Genomic DNA, 25,304 nt, shown 5'->3' with positions numbered 1-25,304 from the left:
CACAATGTAACTCTGGAAATTAATACTCTTTGAAACCCGGCTCAGGGTGAGGTGGCTGGGGAGGAAGGTGAGAAAAGCAAAAAGGAGAAAGGTAGCTGACTGGTATTTAGATGAGCACGCGAAAGGTCATAGCATACAAGGCTACTGACCAAGTGGTGGAAAGTGGGATTAGAGTAAATAGATGCTTGATGGCTGGCGCAGAGTTGATGGGCTGAAGGGCCTCTTTCCATGCTGTAAAAACTCTGACTCTACAAATAAAAAGACTCAGAACTGTTGCAGTTCACAGAATGTAGCTCATATATTGAATCAAAGTGAATGTTTTATTGTCAAAGTAAGACGCGGCAGAATTCTTCCATTTGGGGAGACACTGACCCTTCTTTTACCACAGGGATACCCTGTGTTTGGGCCGACCTCAGCCAGAGGGCAGAGATTCTGGACTTGATCGCTGATTCAACCGAGGGGACAGGTGTTGCTGCGGTTTAAGAGCAAAGTGTTCACTACGGTCTTTCTGGGTGAATGCATACAGGGACGCAGGCGAGCGACAGGGAACGAACAAGCGAGACAGCAAGGAGAGCACGAGTGTGAGACCAGTCAACTCAGCTTCTCATCAGAGCCATTAACCTCAACCTTTGATGTCATCACGCTCCGCAGACACGGCCTGGCGAGCGGACCGCTTTCCAGAATCTTTCAACCCTTACCTGTCCCACCCTGCAGGTGTGCACAAACATCATGATGTAGGCGTGCGCGGCAGTGAGAGCGTGCAGCAGCGGCGTGGCCTGGGCCGAGAGGGTGGCATCAGCCACGTTGCCGGCGTTTGCCAACTCCCGCAGGAGGACGGAGCCACCGGGGGTGTCGATGGGCCGGTGCAGGGGCTCCAACGACGACAGGATGGTGTCCAGCTGAACGAGACCTTCCTGCAGCACCTTCAGTTCGTGAGAGAGTGTCTGGATGAACATGGTACGGAAAAGGTGGATTAGATTTGCGTTATGTTCCAGGTGATGATGTGCTCGATACAAAATGGACTGGCTAAGCATCCGACTTAAGGGAAGCAGTTAAACTAAGCACCAACATCTCAAAGAAACAGGTGGCATTGCAACTTCAGAAAGTGCAAGAACACTTTACAGCGAATTAAGTATTTTTTTTGTTTATAAAGTACTGTACAATCGGAAATTAAGTCAATTTAAACATAGTCAACTCCCACAAACAGGGATTAAATTACCAAGTAATTTAGTTATGTTAGTTGAGGGATCGAGGTTTGTGAGGACACTGAAGAGAACTCACCAATCACACTGCACCACCATGCCCCTCCCCCACGCTGCCCTCCTCACTTCCCCCTGCCCCACCCCAACCCCCCCCTTTCCAGGGGCTGCCTGTGCCTCGCCCCCCCCCACCCACCCCTGAGGACTGCTCCTGCTCCCCTACATTGCACCCCTCCCTCAGGGCAGCCCCTGTCGCCCCATCAGCACAGCAAACTCCAGTGTGGCGTTCTTGGGGGCTGCCAATGCCCCCGCAAGTGTTGTGCTCCCCCCGGCTGTTCCCGCTCCTCGACATTGCGCCCCTTCCTGGGGGCTGCCCAACCATAAGCAGATTTTGAAAGAATGCTTTTCTTGACCCTCTCAAGAGATTGCCGTCAATCGCATGGCACCCACCAGAATGGACTTGCAAACGCCTGCGACGGCCTGACAGGCAGCAGAGGTGGGGAAGTCAATGGGAAGGTTTGGAAGGCCCAGGATGCACACAAGTGGCTGCAGACCCTTCTGTGTCACAAACTCTTGGCAGTGGTCATCTGTCGTGTTGTTGCTCAGGATCGACTCGACAAACTTCATCTTTTCAACAGAAAGAGAGACACAATGGTTAGGGGGACATCTGACTAAAGGGGGTGAACACAAGCATACACCTTGCTACCATTAAGGAAGGAGTTCCAGGATTTTGACCCAGCGACAGGAAAGGAACGGGCAATAAATTTCCAAGTCAGGATGATGCACGTGCTTTGCACGGGAACTTGCAGGGCATGGTACTCCCATGCATCTGCTGCCCTTGATCTTCTAGATGGTAGAGGTACTGGTGGGAACGGGTCTGTCACTGTATAACACTGAGGCACAATACTGTGGGGACGGGTCTGTCACTGTATAACACTGGGGCACAGTACTGGTGGGGACGGGTCTGTCACTGTATAACACTGCGGTACAATACTGGTGGGGATGGGTCTGTCACTGTATAACACTGAGGTACAATACTGGTGGGGACGGGTCTGTCTCTGTATAACACTGGGGTACAGTACTGTAGAAGCAATTCCATTTATATTTTTGTTGGCGCAGTGCATGTATAAAGCAGGTAGATTTGCTTGCCTCTGTATAATTCGCCTTTGCATCAAAATATACATTGGTTTTGAGTTGAACAGCTCACTTACCACGTTCAGTATATAATCCATCAGTGGGATCGGTATCCTCTCCTCTGTGCCAACCACCCTGACAATGCACAAAGAAGAAAAGGGTATTTTGGAGATGAACGACATTTGAAAGGACCAAGGCAGGCTCTGCCACCGCTCTGCGAGAATCCCTGACAGTCTGAGGGGCTTCGTTGGAAATGGCCACTGAGTAGTGATAGTTTGAGCCGCTCTCACTGTACAGATGCAGCTCGAGGCTCACGGCAATGGAGGGAATTCAGCCTTCCATCTGGGACGATCCAAGCAGTTCCATTCTCCTGCTCTTGCCCCCTTTGGCTGTCGCCGTTTCCCCACCTTCATATAGGTATTAACTTTCCTTTGGAAAGTTATTACTCAATCTGCTGCCATCACCCTTTCCGCCGATGTTAATCATGTCACCCCCTGGTTATTTCGCTGGTCACCTCAAACCTGTGCCCCCTCCTTTACTGCCTTCTCTGCCACGTGAAACAGTTTGTCCTTACGTGCGCTACCAAAACACCGCATAATTCTGACCCACCTTTAATAATTCACCTCTTCAAATTCTCAGCTTTGTCCGAACTCTCCATATGTTAAATTAATAAACTAAAAGGTAAACCAGCTCAAACCTTTGATTCATACAAATTTTTAACAGCTTGTCACTGACAGACATATATATATATATATATATCCTGACATAGTGATGAGGCTGTAATGCGTATTGTTTTGCAAGGGGTGGGAAGTGTAATGTTTGACACTGAGGCACGTGCTTTAGGAACACCTTGTGGGAGAGTCTGGGACCAGAGGGCAGAATCTCAAGAGTATGGGGAGCCCCCATTTGACACAGAGATGAGGAGGAAATTCTTCCCTCAGAGGGGAGTGAATCGGTGGCATTCTGTACTGCAGAGAGGCTGACCAACAACTATTTTCAAGGCCGAGAGAGACAGAATTTTAGTCAGTGAGGGAATCGAGGGTTATGGGGAACGTGAGGATCACCACATCAGTTCATCCTGATCTCACTAAGTGGTGGAGTGGACTCGATGGGCCGAATGGCCTCCTCCTGTTCCTATGTTTAGGAACAGCTGACAAGAAGCTTGGTCAAAGCAGCAGGTTTTAAGGAGCTCCTGGAAATGTGGAGAGGTTTCGGAAGGAATTCCACAACTTCGGGCCTCCCCGGGCAGTTGAAAGCACAGCCGCCAATTGTGGAGCGTTGGGAATCGGGGAATGTTCAGGTGGCCGGAATTGGAGAAGCGCAGACATCCGGAAGTTAGAGATAGGGAGGGGTGTGGGAGCTAGAGGAGGTTCCAGTGATAGGGAGGGTCATACAGCCTGGAGACGGTTACAGAGATAGCGAGAGTTGTAGGGGACTGGAGGAGGTTAGAGATAGGGAGGGGTGTAGGGGCTGGAGGAGGTTACAGAGGTAGGGAGCGTTGCCGGTACGGAGGAGGCTACAGACACTGGGAGGGTTATTGGGGCTGGAGGAGGTTAGAGAGATAGGGAGGGTTGTAGGGGCTGGAGGAGGTTAGAGAGATAGGGAGGATTGTAGGGGCTGGAGGGAGTGACAGAGATAGGCAGGGTTGCAGGGGATGGAGGAGATTACAGAGATAGGGAGGGTTGTAGAGGCTGGAGGAGGTTACACAGATCGGGAGGGTTGTCGGTATGGAGGAGGTTAGAGATAGGGAGGGTTACTGGGGCTAGAGGAAGTTACAGAGATAGGGAGAGTTTTTTGGGCTGGAAAAGATACATAGATAGGGAGGGTTGTCGGGGGTGGAGGAAGTTACAGAGATGGGGCAAGATTTCAGAGATAGGGAGGGTTGTCGGGAATGGAGGAGGTTACAGAGATAGGGCAAGATTTCAGAGATAGGGAGGGTTGTAGGGGCTGGAGGAGGTTACCGAGATAGGGAGGGTTGCAGGGGATGGAGGAGATTACAGAGATAGGGAGGGTTGTAGAGGCTGGAGGAGGTTACACAGATCGGGAGGGTTGTCTGTATGGAGGAGGTTAGAGATAGGGAGGGTTACTGGGGCTAGAGGAAGTTACAGAGATAGGGAGAGTTTTTTGGGCTGGAAAAGATACATAGATAGGGAGGGTTGTCGGGGGTGGAGGAGGTTACAGAGATGGGGCAAGATTTCAGAGATAGGGAGGGTTGTCAGGAATGGGGGAGGTTACAGAGATAGGGCAAGATTTCAGAGATAGGGAGGGTTGTAGGGGCTGGAGGAGGTTACAGATAGGGAGGGGTGTAGGGGCTGGAGAAGGTTACAGAGATAGGGAGGTTTGCCGGGGATGGAGCAAGTTACAGAGATAGAGACTCTCTGCCTCGTGTAGGTGACACTGAGTTAAGACCATGGCTGGGCATTTATAATGAATAAAGTGTGAACTAGAGTTTTTGTCTGTTCTGCATTTGGCCCAGAGGTCGATTGATCCCTGGGGGCTTACAGCGGGTGACTGAAAGACACCAGAAGGATCTGAAGTCGCCTCTCTTAATCCTTAAAATATTCCAGCAATTATTACCATAGAGAATTACTGTAGAGAAATCGGATAGCAGCATAGGGGTTAACAATCAGTGCGCCCCTGCAGAAAATATCAGAGCTTTCTTTTTCAAATGAAGACAACATGCTTTTGGCAAGTGCTCTGAGCACTCGTGGAAACCACACAAAAATGAGACACAAAAGCAACATACTCACTCTTAATCTGGAGGGGCAAGCGGGCTGCCATCAAAATGGCGACAGGGCTGCTGGAGGTGAACAACCATGAATCTTTCAGCTGCCCCCCCCCCCGCCGCCGAGGTAATTTCAGACGTATAACTGCAGCGAGCATCCCTGCATTTGGGGTTCATTGTCTCTAGGGGGTGGCGAGGAAGCAAAATCCTCGGATTGGAGGGTCGGCACAGTGGGAGACACCCATGGCTTATTTTCACCTCGCGAGCAAATTGGCCCAAAGCCTCTGCCTGCGTCACCATTGCAATGCGCCTGTTCCCTCCACTAGCGGCAACCCCCTCCTTCCTTTGACAAAGAGTCGTCAGACTCGAAACGTTCGCTCTTTTCTCTCCCTACAGCTGCGGCCAGAACTGTTGAGATTTTCCAGCATTTTCTCTTTCGTTTCAGATTCCAGCATCCGCAGTAATTTGCTTTTAAGTCCCTCCTTCCGATAGATTTGCGTCACCAAGTACGGGGTTAGGTCCTCCGCGACCACCTGAGGTTCTACTCCTCCATAACCGTTTCTGCATTGGTCAAAAACCGATGAGTGGCGGAAAGGCAACAAAACCAAAGGAAAAGCGCAGACAAAATACGTGTTTGCACACCGGCTGCCTCGAGCCTCCCTCTGTTAGTGCACAGGCAAGGTAAGATTGGCCAGTGGCACGGTCTCACAACACAACTGCAACGAGCTTCCACTGCGCCGGCGTGAATCGTACCACAGCCTTTGATCTGAGCCCAAATAAATGCTAGGCGGTCCCTTTCAGAAACTAGGCTTATTCAGGCTGAAATGTCAGGAGATGGCCGGCTGGTGGGGCTTAACTGTTTGTGATCATTGACATGGAGGCGGTCTTTCGCTCTGGCAAGCAATTCCAGTTCCTCCACTCGAGAAGGATTTAAAAAGTCCAGCGAGGCATCACTCTGCAAGGTGTGCGATGGGCAGAGAGAGATCCAAGGGAGTGTGAAAGGGGGCTGGCACCTCGGGTACACAATGCCAGGAAAACAGCCGGGCCTGGGGCCAAGAACCTCGGTAGGCTTGGCAACAAATGGACCGACGTCCACATGACAACCAAAAGCATTGCTTTGTAAAACCACTTGCATTCATATTGCCAGGGTTTAAAGAAGTTCACCTGACCCACTACTTTTAATAGATTGTGGTAATGGGGAGCACACGGCCCACTCTACAGGTGTGGGACAGCAGAAATGGAAAAGTATTTTTTTAAAGCAAAACAATGTTTATTCTATGAACTCAAGTTAACAGTTTTAAAACATAGTGAACATCTTAGCAACCATCAATTCAAATACAACCCCAAAGAATACAACACTAAGTAATGCTTAATAACTTCCCAAACAACATCCAGAAGACAGAAGAAACACCTTTAACAGAAGCACATTAGATTTACATTCACTAGTGAAAACTTTTATAATTCTGAATTCACCAAATGACACTAAATAGTCTTTTCATGGCAGAGAGATCAACAGTACACCTGCTCTGACTGGCTTATGCTCCAACACAGAAAACAAAACTAAAACACACCCTGCAGCAAACAGCCTAAACGAAAGTAAAAAGCTGACAGACAGCCCAGCTCCACCCACTCTCTGACATCACTGCAGTAGTAAACACCCATTTCTTAAAGATATTCTCACATGACACTATTTTAATAACTTGGTGAAAACACCCCAAGCCACTTCACACTTGTGTAAACTGACAATACTGACAAAGGGACGGAGGAGTAATTTGGATTGTTTGGTCAAAGAGGTCAGGATTATAAGGAGCAGTCTTAGCAGAGACACGCATGGCAAGGTTTAGGGAAGGATTTCCAAAGCGTGTAACCTGGAAACCAGTGAAGGGACAATCAATAATGATGGGAGTGGGACTGACAAGAGACAATAGGGGTTCCCTGGCGGTGAGTACTGACCCTCAAGAGCTCTATGGTGACATCAATAATTTTTTGATCACTTCTCAAGTCACATTGAACACACTATCGGGCCAAAGATCCAAACCTCAACGTATGTTTCCTCTAGAAAAGAGGGGGTAGGGGTCGTCGACTGAGGGACCCCAGTATCACCCGTACTCAAATCTCATCCAAAATCTTTTGGTTGACCAACCAGGGCCAGGGACCAGCACGTGAGCTTCTGTTAGAGGGGGAAGAGGACAAATAAATCACGATTGCTGACGTCTTCTGTATCTGTTCAGAGGTTCCAGAAGGGAGCGGGGACAAATGCAAATTTAAAATTACCCAATTCAGAGCATTGGTGCTTCAAAACATTCAAATCTTATTATTTCAGCAAGACATCTTTGGAAAATGAAAATGAAACAAACTAGTTCCAGTAATGATTTAAAAAATGATCACTGCTGATCGCTAACTTCCGATTTAGGCTTTAAGGTCCTCAGGAAGGGGCTGGGGTGCTTGCAAAGTTCTATCTGTGCTGGATGAAGATGCTGCACACCTTGTGTGCTTGATACTTGCTCTGTAGTTCCCTCCGTCTAAAAAAAAACACCAAAAAAATACCTCTGCAACAATGACAACCTTGACCTCTGGGTAGTCGACACTTGTTCTATATCGGCACCGTCTACGAGTTCACAGAAGAACTGAATATTCTCAGTTTCTGCCCCTGCTGCAGCACAAGCCATTGTGGGAGTTACAGCTCAACCAGTGCAGTGGCAGTATCTGCAACAGCATTGACCTCCAGCCCCAGGGCACTGATGTTCCTAGGATTATGCATTGTACAGCTACTGTGGGGCACTGCTGCCTCACAGCAGCAGGGACCTGGGTTCAATTCTGGCCTTGGGTGGCTATGCGTGCAGAGTGTGCACAGTCCCCCAGTGTCTCCGTGAGTTTCCTCTGTGTGCTCCATTTCCTCCCACAGTCCAAATATGTGCAGGTTAGGTGGGGTTGGGATATAGGGTTGGGCAGTGGGCCTAGGCCAGATGCTCTTTCAGAGGATCGATGCAGATGCGATGAGCTGAATGGCCTCCTTCTGCACTGTAGGAATTCGGTGGGCGGGAGCTTGCCGTTTTCTTTTACGCGATGTGAACGTTGCTGGCTCAGGCCCAGCATCTATTGCCCATCCCCAATTGTCCCGTGAGAAGGTGGTGGGTGAGCCGCCTTTGTGAACCGCTGCAATCTGTGTGGTGTAGGTACACCCACAGTGCTTCCAGCATTTTGACCCAGCAGCAGCGAAAGAACGGCCAGCAGAGCTCCTAGTCAGGACGTTGGGCGATTCAGAGAAGAACTTGCAGGTGCTGTTACCAGGCATGGCTGCCCTCTTCTTTCTCGGGGCGAGAGGCTGCAGGTTTGGAAGGTGTTGTCGAAGAAGCCTTGGTGACTTGCTGCAGTGCATCTTGTAGACAGCTGTGTGCTAACTGATTGCTCCATTCCCTAACATCACAACAATGACTAGGGTTGTGGTTTTGAAAGTACTTCGCCAGCCTTGCAGTTGCAAACGTCGCTGTAGAAACTCTTTCTTTTGCAACCGTACATAACGGATCCTCAGGGACCTGGCAGTATTGCCGACCAGTCTGAGCACAAATTTAAAGGGTACAGAGATAGTTTCCCTGGAAGCAGAGACTTCAGTTCTGAGGAAAGATTGGACAAGTTTGGATTGTCCATCGGAACAGAGGTTATGCCGTGACCTCCGAGTAGAGGTTAAGGTTATGAGAGGCTTTGACGGAGCAGAGAAAATAAAAAAACATCCCCTCCGGGGTGGATAGGTCATTGGCAAAAAATACGGGAGAAATTAGATTTGGCAATAATTCAGGTGGATTTGAACAGGTACACGAGGATAAGGAGCTTATGGGGGGCTGTAGGTTGTGATCCCCTGATGCTAACGCGTTTAAAAGGACTGCGGATTCTGCCGAAGCTGCGTATTCACAGCTCTTGTATTTCTCTGCCACGTTTCCTCTTTAAGCGCAGGTATGACTCCTGGAGTGGGCAAAGGAGCAGAGGGAGTTGGGTGGTAGCGAGCGTGGGGTGGTGGGGCCCTTACAGCGTTTCGAGCTGTTGCATCGATCTATTTAGATGTTCAATTCGTGGTCATTCTCCACAGGCTACTTGCGATGCCACCGTAACTCACCCCGTTAGATTTACACTTTCAGTAATATAGCATTTGGCATTTGTGTTAAGTTTCTCCTTTTGCGATTTCAGTTGGATCTTGAACCAAGTCTGTCCCAATCACTCAATACTAAATGCGTTAGGGCCCACCATCTTGTTTGCCTGGAACATATTGTGACAGATTTATATTCTGCGTGCAACAGATTTATATCTTGTGTGCAATCGGACATTAACTGCTTTGCGGCTGAACAGTGACTTCCATGCGGACCAGTGCGCACGCGCAAACAGCCATTTTGTATTGACAGGAGACAACCCTCCTCTCTCAGCAGCCGAAATGAAACGGAGGGTTTTTTGTCGCCTTAGCCCACCCCACTGCCACTGCGGGAGTCAGCACTCTGGTAGTTAGAGGGTTAACAGTCCAAAGCTGGGAACTGGAGGCGCTGCCTTTCCTTTCCAAAGCACTGCTTCTGGCACAGGTTCAGAGATGACTTGGGAGCATTTGCCAAAAATTCAACAAGAAGCAAAGCCAAACTCCTGACAGAGAGAAAGGGCGGGAGAGAGAGAGAGAGAGACATTCAGAAAAATGTGTAAAGACTCTTCAGAGGTAGCAGTATGTACTGAATGAGTTGTCTGCCACTGCTAAAAGGCAGGGCCCTAACAAATCCAACTCGCACCATCCAGCACTGCTGTCTCACAGCACTAGGGAGCCAGGTTCAATTCCCACTTCAGGCCACTGTGTGGTGTCATGTGAGAGTATTTTTAAGACATGGATGTTTAAGCAATGTACCTTTATGAAAACAGTGATGTCAGAGAGTGGGTGGGGCTCAGCTCAGTTCAGCCATTTTGCAGTCTGTGTTTGCAGGTTTTTAAGTTTCAGTTTTGAAAGAGCTGCAGTTAGTTTAAAAAGTGCCTGGCTGTTTTGCTGTGAGCAGTTTAAAAGTGCCTGGCTGTTTTGCTGTGAGCAGTTTAAAAGTAGAAAGCCAGTTTGAGTCAACAGCTTGGGTGTGTCTGTGTGTTTCCAGAGAGTTTGCAGGAAGAAAGCAAGGTGCTGGAGCTGAAGTCAACAAAGCTAATATATCTCTGCCATTCTACAGAAAATATATATATATCCTTTAACCTGATGTGATTTTGTTTAAAGGTGTTAAGTCTCTTGGAAGTTTGAAGGAACATTTTAAGGAATTATTTACTGTTGCAATATTTTCTGAATTATCTTTGAAGTAAGGGGTGTTAAGAGATCCAATGTTTATTTAAGATGTTAAGTTGAGTTCATGGAATAAACAGTGTTTTGTGTTTAAAAACCCACGTGTCCATAATTGTAATCCCACTCCTAGGGAACAAGCCGTGTGCTAGGAAAAGCAACAAATCCATTAAAGGGAGAGGTTGGTTGAACTCCATGACACATTTTGGGGTTCTGAAAAAGCCTCGCTCATAACAGTGGAGTTTGCCAGTTCTCCGCGTGTCTGCATGGGTTCGCCCGGGTGCTCCGGTTTCCTCACAAAGTCCAAAGATGTGCAGGTTAGGTGGATTGGCCACGCTAAATTGCCCCTTAAATGGGATTACAGGATGGGTCTGGGGATTAAGCATGGGTGGGGCGCACGTTCGGAGGGTCGGTGCAGGCTCGATGGGCCAAATGGCCTCCTTCTGTACTGTAGGGATTCTAGGAAGGAGAAAAAAGCTGTTTATTTTCTTGAAAGGAAGCTACCAGCAATCATCGGGCAATGTAACTGACCTTCAGAAGGACGGTGCTCCTAAAACACTGAACATTGAGGTTTAGCTACATTTATCTCCCTTTCTGTGAGGTGATTCATTTTGGTAGAACGGATATGAAGAGGCCATACAAAATAAGAAGCAAAATTCTTAAGGGGGTCCGGCGACAATTGAAGTTAGCAGGATAGGTGGAGAGAGCAGTTAATAAAACAAAGTATCATAGGCTTTATTAATAGGGGCATAGAGTGCATGAGCAAGGGGGTTATGCTGAACTTATGCAAGACACCAATTATCCTCAGCTGGACTTGTATAGTTCTGGGTACGACACTATAGGAAGAATGTGAACTCATTGGACAGAGTGCAGAAGAGGTTGACAAGAATGGTTCCAGGGATGAAAAACTTCAGTTCTGAGGATAGTTTGGAGAGGTTAGGACTGTTCTCCTCAGAGGGAAGAAGGTGGTTTGCAAAAGTGGTAAATGCAACGCGAGGAAATGCTTTTTCAGCCAGTGAGCGGTTGGAATCTGGAATGTGCTGTCTGTGTGGTGGACGCAAGTTCAATCGAGGCGTTCGAGAGGGTGATTATTGGAATAGAAACAATGTGCAGGAGGTTACAGGGAAAAGGGGGAACGGCACTGAGACACGATGATTGTTTGGAGAGGCGGCAACAGACACGGTGGGCCAAATGGCCTCCTTCTGCACAGTAACAATTCTGTCACTTCGCTTCTCAGCGAGATAAACTCCAACTGCAAACTTGGCCTTCAGTCCCCATGTTATGCTCAACCTATGGCAGCAAGAGGTCAACATGATTTCAAGTGTTATTGAGGCTGGAGACAGACTTCACAAGAAAGGGAGGGAGGTTTCGGCAGGGAGTTTGAGGGCAGCGGACTGCTGGATGCAGGGGATGGAGGATGGTCGGAGAGGAGATGTAGGTAAAACAAGGTCAAGCCAAGAGAAAATGGATGCCTACAGATACAATTTAAACCAGTGTTTTTTTTCCAAACTTTTTCCCCACAGGACCCACTTTTGCCAACCGGCCAATCTTTGCGACTCACGGCACATTTGCCTGCCTTTAATGTGACAGGCGAGCCTGCTTAGTCTTCACAAATTCACTCCACTCAGGTTCACAGGAGGAGGGGGCAATGCATGTATCAGATGCAGAGTTCAGCTGGTTCCTTTGTGCCGTCTTCAAATTTGTGAAAATGGAAAATCCAACCTCGCACACGTAGGTCGTCATGAAGGGTAATATCGCAATAAAATGCTGGTTTTACTCAGCACTGGATACTCCTGGGAAACACCACTCTAGAACGCTGACCTCATGGATTTGTGTGTTTTCAATGTGCTGTCACAGATCAGGTGCAGTACAGTCTCATCCTTTGGAGTCAGCTGTAAGTTAATAAGTGACTCTGGGATCTCAAACACAAAGGGATGTTTCGCCCAACTCTTCTCATTCAAGGTGTTAAACATCTCCTCTGGAAAGTAGCGACAAAACCTCTTAATCAGTGCAGCCAGATGCAACTCAATAAGGCTTGCCAGACTAGTGACGGTTCCCTTACTAACACCATTTTCTTCCATGTACCGTAGCAGTGTGGGAAATATGTAGTAGGTTTGACTTTTATTTGCCAAACTTTCAATGACTTTTGGAAAGCATTTATTTCTTCACAGTGCTGAAAGCAATCACCATCCTTCCCTTGCAATTTGAGATTCAATTTGTTTAGAATTGAAAAGGACAGTGAGCATCCAAGTTTCATCACCAAACAAATCAGCCAGAAAAGACGATTTCTGAAGGAGGAAAGTGTGGATTTCATACCTCAGTTTGCAAACTCTGAAAAGCAGCGAACCTATCTGTGTGTGGAACAATAAATGTGTGCGCTCAGTCGCCGTATCAGAACAGAGCCTCAAAAAGCCTGGTATTGCGTGTGCTGCGTTTAATGAAATTCACGACTATCCCAATTCCTTTCAACACCACTTCAAGATCGAATGGAATTCCTTTCGCTGCCAATGCCTCATGGTGAATAAAGCAATAATTCCAATGTCCTGACCAACTTGATCCTTACTATAACTCCACTGCTCTTCTCAATCATGTTAGCTGCCCATCGCTTGTGACTCCTCTGCAATGAACCCAGTCGAGTCCGCACTTTCCAAACATGTAACTATTCAATGCTTCAAAGATCTGTGAGCCAGTCGTGCTGGTTGGTAATGTAGATTTGCTATGCTGGTTGACAACAAATTCATTGTGCCAACATACCTTTTTAAAAATAAATTTAGAGTACCCAATTCTTTTTTATTTCCCCCAATCAAGGGGCAATTTAGCATGGCCAATCCATCTACCCTGCACATCTTTGGGTTGTGGGGTGAGGCCCACGCAGACACGAGGAGAATGTGCAAACTCCACATGGACAGTGACCCGGGCCGGGATCGAACCCAGGTCCTCAGTGCAGTAGGCAGCAGTGCTAACCACTGCACCACCGTGCTTCCCTGTGTGCCAAACATACCTAACGCAAACTAGCACGGTTGCACAATTTGAAACATCTTTACTTTCATCTCGCTGTTTTGAGAACTCCTGTGGTGAGTTTAAGCGAGAATTAAGTTGTACTTCTCAATTCTCTGCAATTCAGCAAGCCACTGTGTTATCACTAAGCAGGATGCATTTCAGTTTTTCAGCTAACTCTCACCTAGGACCGTGTGAGCCATGGTCTAATGCTGCAGGAAGAATTAATCTCTCTGCTACACGGGCCATTTTCTCTTTAGCTACGCGGTAAGCTATCATGTAAGATGCTAATTGTGCTTTGCCATTCAATGCAACATTTCTGCTAAGGACTTCAGCTGATGATTTCAGTTCTCGCTGCATCCTTTGAAAAAAAAAAAAAAAATCAGGGGGTTTGTTTTCCAGCCCCCGCCATGCCCAAAAGTCTGCCCACCATCTACAAGGCACAAGTCAGGAGTATAATGGAATACTCCCCACTTACCTGGATGAGTGCAGCTCCAACAACACTCAAGAAACTCAATACCATCCAGGACAAAGCAACGTGCTTGACTGCTACCCCTTCCACAAGCATTCAATCCCTCTGCCACAGCCGTGCGTTAGATGGTTAAGGCGGCACATGTAAAAATTAAGCCACAACTGGAGTACTGTGCGCAGTTCTGGTCACCTCTTTACAGAAAGGATGTCATTGCATTAGGGAGTGTGAAGAGGGAGATTTACAAGGATGTTGCTACCCAGGGCTGGAAAGTTGAGGTTTTGCGGAAAGGGCGGATTGGTTGGGGTTGATCTCCTCGGAACAGAGGCGGCCAAGGGGAGATTTGATGGTAGCCTACAAAATTGTGGAGCTTGGATGGAGTGGATGGGAATTGGCCTCTTTACTTTAGCAGAGAGGTCAGTGGCTTGGGGGGGTTCACAAACTCGAAGTGATTGGTCAAAAGATTACAGGGGAGTTGAATGATGTATGTTTCACCCTGGGAGGGGTTCTAAAACTCACCGCCTGAAAGGGGAGCAGAGGCAGAACCCCTCAATTTGTTTACCTGCACCTCAAGTGCCGTAATCTGCAGGGCTGCGGATCAAGTCTTGGAAAGTGGGTTGTTTTTTTCCAGCCAGCACAAACTATGGGTCTCTTTCTGTGTCATATACGATTCTAAGTAAGCGAATACCTTTTGCTGATGGTGTTGAATTGGGTTAAATCTTGGCCTGGGCATTGGGAGGTCTTCCCTAGCCTCACCCAGTTAGTGCCATGTCACCTATAACGTGCATATACGCCCCAACATCCCACCCGAAGGAGAGCAATTCAGATTCTTACATCATCCAACAGCCTTCTTTCTCAGGCCCCGTTTTGATGAACTCACTCCGGTAGTATTAGATCGGGTTTTACAGCTCAGAGACAAACCATTTGGCTCAATTAGCGAGTTGCTAGGTGAGCCTCCCCTAAACCAACCTCCCTCGCAGGAAACATATCCCTCGCATGCTTTCTGTCTCATAAAGCACCACCTTGAACTGGACTGTGTGAGAGCGAGTTCCACATTCCCACCGTTCCCTGGGTTAAAGATGTTTCTTCGGAAATATATCCAAATTTCATCCTCCATTCTAAGGGAGGTTTACTCAGCATATAACCCCGTGCTGTACCCCTGGGAGTGTTTGATGGGGACAGTGTAGAGGGAGCTTTACTCTGTATCTAACCCCGTGCTGTACCCCTGGGAGTGTTTGATGGGGACAGTGTAGAGGGAGCTTTACTCTGTATCTAACCCCGTGCTGTACCTGTCCTGGGAGTGTTTGATGGGGACAGTGTAGAGGGAGCTTTACTCTGTATCTAACCCCGTGCTGTACCTGTCCTGGGAGTGTTTGATGGGGACAGTGTAGAGGGAGCTTTACTCTGTATCTAACCCCGTGCTGTACCTGTCCTGGGAATGTTTGATGGGGACTGTACAAAGAGGGAATTTTGTGTCTGAAATGGAAGTGGATTTGTTTTCTTTCACTTTCAGTGACATTGCGAGAGACCTAGACTTTCCTTTATCTCGACCCTCACAGTGCTGAAATCGAGAGTCACAACAGAGTCGTCACTCCTAACCCAATCACACCAATGCCGATATACTGTGGAACCTCCTCCTCACATTTCCTGTATGTTACCAGCTTTATAGCCCCTATTTGGTGTCACTTTTCCAACTAAATACCAAGTCCTGTCCTGGTTTTTTTAAAATGGGAAATATAAGACTGACGGCAATAATTGGCCGACTGTTCAATGTAGTCGAGGTGTCAAGTAACAGCCCCTGCGCGAGCTTCCCCGAGACGTTTCTGTACAGCCCCGTGAGCCACCCGGACACGTTTCTGTACAGTCCCGTGCGCGCCACCCCGAGACGTTTCTGTACAGCCCCGTATGAGCCACCCCGAGACGTTTCTGTACAGTCCCGTGCGCGCCACCCCGAGACGTTTCTGTACAGCCCCGTATGAGCTTCCCCCAGACGTTTCTGTACAGCCCCGTGCGAGACACCCAGAGACGTTTCTGTACAGCCCCTGTGCGAGCCACCCAGAGACGTTTCTGTACAGCCCCGTGCGAGTCACCCAGAGACTTTTCTGTACAGCCCCATGCACGAGCCTCCCTGAGACGTTTCTGCACAACCCCATGTGCGAACCTCCCTCAGACGTTTCTGTACAGCCCCGTGCGAGCCACCCCGAGACATTTCTGTACAGCCCCGGGCGAGCCACCCCGAGACGTTTCTGTACAGCCCCGGGCGAGCCACCCCGAGACATTTCTGTACAGCCACAGGTAAAAGTTACCACCCTAAAAGGAATCTCAGTAATGACTCACTGCTGGTTGGGCTCAGGGTCACTCTGCTGAACAGCCATGCTGCTGCTGAAGCTCTGCATAGCCTGAACTTCCTCCTCCTCCTCATCCTCACTGGATGCCTCCTCAGCAGCATGATTGGAACGAGGTGGTGGGGCGCTAGCAGTCCCGTCTGCTTTCTGGATGGAAGGTTTCTGGCAGATGTACTTTGGGTCTCTTCCCAGGTTGCAGATTTCTTCGAGCAACTGCAGAGCAGAATGGGGCTGAGTTAGGTTAGAAGAAAACAACCTCTTCCCTCCCTCTCCTGATGGCACTGATCCCAGCGATTGTAGCTTCCCTGACCGCACCCAGGTGCCCTTAACCATTAACCTCAACGCAAGATTCCGTCAGGCTGTTCAAAAATACGGGAGAATCGCACTCGGGTCGGACCATGTCATTACCAGACAACAACGTACATGCAATCCACAATAACACAGGTAGGAGTGGTGACATTGGATAGCAGTCAGGAGAGGGTGCGTTGCCGGGACTCTCGACCCTGAAGACTGGACTAACAGAGAGCAAGTGCTTAAATCTCACCACGGCAGCTTTGAGAACCTGAACTCGGGTTCATCTTTAAACAAGCGTGGAAACAATTCACTGCAAAGCATGTAATGAACAATAACAAACGAAAACTACCCTATCACAAAGATCAAACTTTAATTACGTATGTATCCCAATGCATTAACATTCAGCGAGTGCCGAGTGCACATCATCGTCCTTACATCAAGCAATCCCGTGTAAAGTCCTTGCAGGGAAGGGCGCAAACAAGTTCAGGAACCGATTTATCCTACTTTGGAGGGATTGTAGCCTTTTTCCCTCAACACATCCCACAGCAATACTGGAACAGGGAGTGATTCACATGACCCACGACCCTCTTTGCTTGCTCGAGATCTACTCATCAAATACCCTTGCTGGCTAGCTGATTACTCTCCATAGGAAGTCTGCTCTTTGGCGGGACTGGATGCACACGCGGTCACGCACCTTTATGATTGCTGCGGTGGCGTCGGTCTTCAGAGTTGGCTGATGTCTCATCAGTTCGTCCACGGCACTGCCAAGGTTGGATGCAGTGTCACCTGTACAGGCGGAAACAGCACCAGAGAATTATTTGGTGAGGTCACTTTATTATTCCCGGCAGAAGGTGGCTGAACAGTTTTGCTGTTCCTCCTTCTTGGTGTGTATCCTTGCAACACCAAGATAGGAACAGGAAGGGGACATTCAGCCACCTCGAGCCTGCTCCACAATTCGCAACCCAACTCCAAATCCCTGCTATTTCCCCATAGCCCTTAATATCTCTGGTTAACAAAACTCGTGTCGCTCATACTTCAAATTTGACAGCTGACCCGACATCGATTGCCGTTTGGGGAAGAGAGTTCCAAACACCTACCACCTTTTGTGTGTAGAAATGTTTCTTCATTTCACTCCTCAAAGTCTTGCCTCTCATTTGTAAGACTCTGCTTACAATGCAAGATGCCCACCAAGTATTTTCTAAATAATCTGCCTGCCGCGCAAGCAGGTTGAAATCAAAGTGCGAGCAACATGAATGCACCATACGAGTGCAGCCAAGATGTGTCATCATAAAAGACCAAGGAGCCTCAAAGCAAAGACGTTCATGGAATCCCTAGTGCAGGAGGCCACGAGTTTGCACCAACCCTCCTGAAAGAGCACCCCACCTAGGTCCACTCCCACGCTCTACCCCGTAACCCCATTAAACCTTTGGACACTGACGGACAATTGATCATGGCCAAGCAACTGTGCTAACCATTGTGCCACCGTGCCGCCCTTGAGAGAGCAAGGTCCATGGGCACTTCACTAGCGTGTTAGCAAGCATAACCGGATAACAGCAAGAGACACCAGGTGACACTATGAACTAAAGCTTTGTCAAAGAGGTAGCTGTTACGGATTACCTTAAAGGAGATAAGAGAGGGCAAGAGGCAGTGAGGTTTAGGGGGGGGTGTTAAGAGCTGGGGGCTCAGGCAACCAAGGCACAGCCATCAATGGGGGGGGGGTGATTAAAATCAAGAATGCGCAAGTGGTCAGGAGCGCAGAAGCTTAAAACTAATATGCTGCGTGGACCACGCCCCCAGCGCCTGCGCGAAGGTCCTCTGCAACTTCCAGCGTAACGGAGCAGGACACTGACCTAACGGGTCCGAGCTGCGACGCCTCCTCATCGCGGGCAGGTAGTCGGGAGAGAGCAGCACCTTGAAGAGTCGGTCGAAGGGCTGGCACTGTACAAAGGACTGCAACCCACGAGCATTCAGGCACAGCGCACTGAACACGTTCGGCAGGGAACCCAGAACTTCACGGGTGGCGGGTACCTGAGTAACGAAGAAGATTGGAAACTGAAAGTGAAAGGTGTCGTGTTGAGAGTGTTTCTTTTTTTTCAGTAGCTATTCCATTACAAGAGCATTTTCTTTTTAAATACAGCCAACAATCTCCATCTTACCATAGCTTTAACATCCAAGTACAAATACTTTAAGCATGCGGCAATTATTTAAGAGCTGGAAACCGCACATAAGACATCGGAGCAGAATTAGCCCATCGAGTCTGCTCCGCCATTCAATCATGGCTGATATTTTCTCATCCCCATTCTCCTGCCTTCTCCCCATAACCCCTGATCCCCTTATTAATCAAGAAGAATTTAGAGTGCCCAATTATTTCTTTCCAATAAGGGGCAATTTAGCGTGGCCAATCCACCTAACCCGCACATCTTTGGGTTGTGGGGATGAGACCCACGCAGACATGGGGAGAATGTGCAAACTCTACACGGACAGTGACCCAGAGCCGCGTTCGAACCTGGGGCCTCAGCGCCGTGAGGCAGCAGTGCTAACCGCTGCGCCACCATGCCACCTGGCATGGACAGGGATATTATAATCATTTCAGCATTTATTGTCCATGCCGTTTTGCCCTTTGAGTGGTGAGTAGAGCCGCCTTCTTGAACCGCTGCAGTCCGTGTGGCGCATGTACACCCACAGTGCTTTTAGGGAGGGAGTTCAGGATCTCAATTTTACTCCACCACCAAAATAATTAAACACTTTTCCCCTTGCCAGCCTTCCCAGTGCCCCGTGCGCAACCTCACCCCATGAAAGAAACTTGTTGGAAATGATGACGAAAGACCAGGTTAAAACTTGCTGGGATATAATCAGTCAGGGCCCAACCCAGAAACGTTAGCCAGCTTCTTCAGATGCTGCCGCGCATTTCCCCCATTCCCCAATGATTTAACTGGGAGGCAGTAGTGATATTATCAGTCGTGGTATTATCCAGAGACCTAGGGTAATGCTCCGGGGGCCTGGGTTCGAATCCCACCAGGGCAGTTGGTGGAATTTGAATTCAATAAAAATCTGGAATTAAAAGTCTAATGACGACCATTGTCGATTGTCATAAAAATGGTAGTTTCGCGGTCGCCTTTATGGAGACTAGCTTTCAATTCCAAATTTCTTAATGCGATTTAAATTCCAACAACTGCCGATGGTGGGATCTCCCCCTCCCGGACTGAGGTCAGACGAGAACCTCACCCATCTGAGGACGAGGGCAAGGCTCCCTGGGTCAGAACTATGTACCCCCTTGAATAAGTCAAGACAGTACCGAGGGGTAGAGATGGGATTTAATTAACTTTGCAGATGCACCCACGGGCAACCAAATGGGAAAAAAAAAAAGAGGGAGATTTAAAAGATGGGAAAGAAACAGGGGGCAGGGGCCTCCATTAGGCTGGTGGAAATTTAATGCAGAGTTTTTGAACTGGTTTCAGACACAGAGAGTACAACGTTCTGTACCCAGCCTCACCAGCACCATCTGTGGATGGCTAGTGGCTCTGCAGCTACTCATCAGGTGAACTACACCAGCTTGTGCAACACAGCGTTCACCGAGCGAATGATGAGCAGAGAGACGGGCTGAGAAATCGGTGCATGCGTGCGCTCGAGGCGCTAAGTGTTTAAAGTTTTGACAGGGTCAGAGGACTCGGTGGGAGTTTTCATTTTAAATGAAAATCCTGCGATGGACTCAGGATAATTACCAATAAAGCACAACCAAGATAGACCAAAGATAAACTAAAGATACATAAACCACAAGATTTTTTTTTAAAGCATCCACTGGATTGGGTGAACAACTCCCAGGCTCGGGCAACAACAAAGGTTAATAAGCAATACTTGCTCCCCGAGCTAGGGGAATAGTGCGAATTACAACCAAAAACTGATGCTTTTGTGAATTAATTCATACTGATTAAATTAATTAGCTTAAATTTAATAAAACGAGCAAAATAATTACAAAGAACTTTAGCTAATTACATATATATATATATATATATATATATGTATATATAAAATGAGGTTGGCTAGCGATAGCAGTGTATCTGCAGCTTGAGGACAGCTGTGTGGTGCCACGGCATCAGCAGCATGTGTCTGCAAAAGCTCTCAGTTGTCGAGCTGGAGTCCGAGGTACAGATAGTGCGATGTAGGGGGAAGCGTTACCCTGGGTGATGTAGGAGGAAGCGTTACCCTGGGTGATGTAGGAGGAAGAAGCGTTACCCTGGGTGATGTAAGAGGCAGCTACACCATGAGGCTGTCGTGCTCCTTGGGTTATGTAAGGGTTTTAAGAATCGGTTGGTTGGGGCAAGAGGATCTGATGAAGAGAGCTCACGGCGTAGCAGTGAAGGCCTTTGCCCGAAAGGTACAAGGTACATGCTGGCCAGTGCAAACGAGAGCAGAGTGCAGGGTGGGACGGGCAAACTGACCACAGGCGGCACTGTGGCTCAGGAGGCCATTCAGGTAGGGATGCGAAAATGGAGGACTAACTTTAAAGACATCTCTTCACAGCAAGAAAAAGGGTTTCCGGTGAGGTGCAGAGATCAGGGTATATACGAGTTCATATATTTACGTACAACTGGGGAACGATGAGTAGGCCGTTCTGCTCCACCTTTCAATAAAATCACTGCTGATCAAATCATCTCCCCAGCTCCACAATCCCACCTACTCCCGATAAGACTCCCAATGTCAGTCAAGAATCTACCTACGTCGGACTTCCAAAAAAATATTCAACCACTGTGCCTCGGCCTCCACCACTCTTTGGGGAAGAGAGTCCCAAAGACTCACAACCGTCAGGAAAAAATGTCTACCCACCTCGGTCTCAAGTGGGAGACCTTTAATTAAAAGCATGTTACCAAGTTTCAGTCTCTCCCACAAGGGGGAAACGTCCTTTTAACATCCACCCTAGTCAAGTCCCCTCAGCGTCTTACATGTGTCAGTACGGGCAGCTCTCAATCTTCTAAAATCAAATGGATACAGGCCCAAACTGCCCAACATTTCCTCTCAATCCCAGATTATCAGTTGGGTGAATCTTCTCTCAACTGGTTCTATGGCACTTGTATCCTTTCTTTTATCTAATTAAGGGGCAATTTAGCGTGGTCAATCCACCTACCCTGCAACTCTTTGGGTTGTGGGGGGTGAGACCCACGCAGACACGGAGGGAATGTGCAGACGGTGACCCAGGGCCGGGATTGAACCGGGGTCCTCGGCGCCGTGAGGCAGCAGCGCTAACCACTGCACCACCCCGCTTATATCCTGCACTCATTACGCCCTAAAGGAGAATACTCCACAGCCCATGAAGAACACGCTTTTCAACAGAAGCTTCAGGATGTCACAAAGTGTTTTACAGTCAATGCATTAAATTCCTTAAGTGTGGACACGGCTGTCATGAGGGAACAAAGCAAAGAAATTGCACACGGCAGCCTCCCACCAATGAGGTGATGACCTGGGAGTTTTTAAAAAATATGTAAGTGACGTTGGTTGAGGAATAAATATTGCCCGCAGGATATTGTGGAGAATTGTTCCTCTTTGGAAAACCGGCCATTTGGGATCTTTTACACCCACGGCAAGGTCTTTGGTTTAAGGTCTCACCCAAGAGGCGCGGAGAGGGAGGTCAATGGGTTGGTTGGGACGCAGGGAACGGACTGGAAATACACAGCCGATGGGAGCACTCTGTCCAGGGGAGTTACGTTGGACAGGATTCTACACGGTGCTTGCGAGAACTCACGTCTTTTATCAACAAGGCATGAAGCATGACGTCGGTCAGTCCATTATCCTGAAGGGAGGACAGTAGCGATGGCTCTTGGAACACAAACACAGTCACCACCTCAGTAGCTGAAAAAGAAGAAAACAAAAGCACAGAACCGTCAGTGTTGTGGCGTACAGGGGCTCTGAACTGTGCATGCCCCAGTATATTGCACAACCCATACCAGCAGACTGGTTTTGACAGCCCTGATAGCTGCAACACAAGCTGGAAGGTAAACTCCCTCCCCCATCCTCAACAGCCTACTGATCAGATTGGAGCAGCCGCAGGCAGAAAATAGGAAACTGGATCAATAAACGGCTGAAAGGCCCCAATACATAACATGAGCCAGACCAAAACAAACCAGGAACATGGTACAATGTGCAAGGATACAGGAAGGCCTCAAGTTCCTGAGGGAGTTTCTTGACAGGGTGGATGTGGAGAGGATGTTTCCTCTTGTGGGAGAATCTAGAACGGTGGGGGGGGGGCACTGTTTAAAAATAAGACAACTCACATTTAAGACAGAGATGAGGATAAATCTTCTCGGAGGATGGAGTGCTTTTGGAACTCAAAAGGCGGTGGAAAGTGTCTTTGAACATTTGCACGGTACAAGAAAACAGATTCTTGATAAACGAGAGGATGAAACTTTGTCGGGGCAGCAGTGGCAAAGTCATTAGCACTGTTGCCTTGCGGCAACAGGGACCCAGGTTTGATTCCGGCCTGGGGTGACCGTCTTGTGTGGAACACTACACTCAAGTGGACTGTCCCAGCTTACATTGAACATTAACAGCACAGAGCAGTGAACACCACTGCATTCTCACCCCGCCGACAGCCACAGTTTAATTCACACAGGGTTCATTTGGCAGGTTGGTGCAGCAGACCTGCTAATATTGCAGAGTGTGGGGCGGGGCAGGGACGGGGAAACAAGAGACTCACGGGGATCGAGGGGGTGGTGTGAAGACAAATAGTGGGCGAAAGAGACGGTTGCAAACAAGCAGAGATAGCCCCAGGCGGTGAAGCGTTATTGCTACGAGCGATGCTTTGGGAGACAGCAGAGGAAAGGACTTGCGCGACAAATCGAATACATCTTGCTTACCGAGCAGGAAGAGAGATGGCCCATAATACTCTGCATTGCTGATGATGTGCTTTAGCGAGGTAGGTAGGGAACCGTCCATTACTGAAAAGTAAATGAAGAAAAGACATTAAAAAGAGCATTTCCGCTTGATGACAGTAAACCGACAAGAGTTAACTCTACCCTTGTGACTGAAAGGCAGACTAGGCAACTGAGGCAGTTTCAGGGCCTAGGGCCCTGCCGGGGCCGGCACAAAATATGACAAAATAAGGAGTGTGCTCATTGGTTGATAAGTAGACTCCAATTGGTAGAGACAGTGCCACGGGGAACATTAAAAATAACCCTTCCTCAGTTGTTAGCACTCTGCAGCACTGAGGGAATCTGATTGGTAGTGGAGAATGCAGAATGCAGCAGCGAAGTTAACTGCAGTCGACCTGCCTGGTTTGAATTTGAACAAAAGCTTGGCTGTTAACTGTTCCCCGGTGCATTCTGCATGGCAACTCCACTACCAATCAGATTCCCTCAGTGCTGCATTGGAATTTCAGGCTAGATCTGGTGCTGGAGTGGGACACTACCCCATTACCTTCTTCCTCTTGAGGTCAGTGTGCTAACAACTGAGGAAGGGTTATTGGTTTACAATGGGCTGGGCACTCAACCGGAGGTTGATCGCATTCCTGCCTCAGTAGGGCTGCCCTGTGGGTTGAGAGAACAAATACTGCTGTGACTGGATTGGCTGTTTCTTCTCAGAAGATTAAGGACCATAATGATGACATCTTACCATGCCGAATGCTGTCCGAGAACGCTGGATCCTGAATAGCTTTCTTCAGGAAGTTGAGCATGGATTTCAACAGGGCTGCACGCTGCGGGATGCACTGAACCCCTGCAAGAGGGAGAAAAAAAACTTGCCTTTACATCAAGCCTTTACACCACCACATGTCATAAATTTCTGCAGTCAAGGAATTATCTTGCAGACCCAGGTTTACTACAGCAGTCAAAATGCACAGAGCAAGCTGCCACAAAAATCACAATGCAACAAAGATAGGCTAAGGGATTAACGTCGACAAACTTATCCGTCAGCATGCATGGAATCGACGGTTACGATACTGACACCCTAACCCCACCCTCGGCTGTTCATCTTGTGGTGTTAACCATGGCAGAAGAGACTCTGCCCTCCCCACTCTGCCACACAAAAGGGTCAGGATATCTACCACCTCTTACCAGTTCTTGGTGGGTATGTTGTGGCAGTACTGGGGCCACGCGATTCCACATCCGGCCTGGTCTCGGTCGCCGAAGTCGAGGGACCCGGACTGCTCTCCATTACGATATCTGAAACTAAAGAAGGGAAAAGCGAATGTCAGTTAGCTCATTACGACGACAAACAAGAGGAACTGATGGGGGAGACATTGCCAAGTTGGAGAGCCCAGACCATGCATTACAACCTTAAATTTACAGGTAGGGTGCTCAGGAAGGGGATCGGGAAGTATTCCTTCACATAGAAGAGTATGCGACCTCCCCCTCTCAAAACTCTGTAGAGGCTGAAGGTGAATCACCTGAAAATTGGAGGATTGGTCTCCATGTGTAAGGGAAGATATGCTTGTACTGAAGGTGGTACAGCAAAGATTCACTATATTAGGACAAGAGGGCTATCCTCTGATTCGAGGCAGAGTAAATTGGGCCTACATTCTCTGGGGAGAACGCGAGGCAATCTCATTGAAACATGGAAGATTCTGGACGGGTTTGACAGGGCAGGCCCTGTTTCCATTTGTTAGGGAGTCTAAAATGGCAGGCGGGGACAGTCTCAGGGTAAAGGGGACGATGATTCAGCACTGAGAGTAAAACTTCCTTCATTCAGTGAATCTTTGGGATTCTCTGCTCCGGTAGGCTGTGAGTGCTCCATCGTTGGCAGACATTCAAGGTCGTGGGATAGACAGACCTTTGGTCTCGAGGATTGAGGGATATGGGGAGCGGGCAGGGAAGTGGAGTTTAGGCCAGAGATCAGCCACGATCACATTGAATAATAGGGCAGACTC

The 25,304-nt window shown here is 48.5% G+C and overlaps 1 protein-coding gene across 1 annotated transcript in view; it reads right to left on the bottom strand.

Moving 5' to 3' along the window:
- Window positions 1-25,304, bottom strand: part of LOC140399430 (E3 ubiquitin-protein ligase HUWE1-like) — a 212,632-nt gene that overhangs the window by 96,909 nt on the left and 90,419 nt on the right. The window contains exons 17-26 of the mRNA XM_072489007.1: window positions 24,493-24,606; window positions 24,053-24,154; window positions 23,299-23,379; window positions 22,188-22,294; window positions 18,301-18,478; window positions 17,145-17,236; window positions 16,149-16,369; window positions 2,411-2,468; window positions 1,650-1,826; window positions 699-944 (exon numbers count right to left, since the gene is read on the bottom strand). Coding sequence (XP_072345108.1) covers window positions 699-944; window positions 1,650-1,826; window positions 2,411-2,468; window positions 16,149-16,369; window positions 17,145-17,236; window positions 18,301-18,478; window positions 22,188-22,294; window positions 23,299-23,379; window positions 24,053-24,154; window positions 24,493-24,606 — 1,376 coding nt within the window. The remainder of the gene's footprint in view (window positions 1-698; window positions 945-1,649; window positions 1,827-2,410; window positions 2,469-16,148; window positions 16,370-17,144; window positions 17,237-18,300; window positions 18,479-22,187; window positions 22,295-23,298; window positions 23,380-24,052; window positions 24,155-24,492; window positions 24,607-25,304) is intronic.

The sequence above is a fragment of the Scyliorhinus torazame genome, chromosome 22 (genome assembly GCF_047496885.1).
Source record: "Scyliorhinus torazame isolate Kashiwa2021f chromosome 22, sScyTor2.1, whole genome shotgun sequence".
Taxonomy (NCBI): Eukaryota; Metazoa; Chordata; class Chondrichthyes; order Carcharhiniformes; family Scyliorhinidae; genus Scyliorhinus; species Scyliorhinus torazame.
Note: the sequence above shows the minus strand (reverse complement) of the source record. Positions and strands in the feature narration are given on the sequence as shown.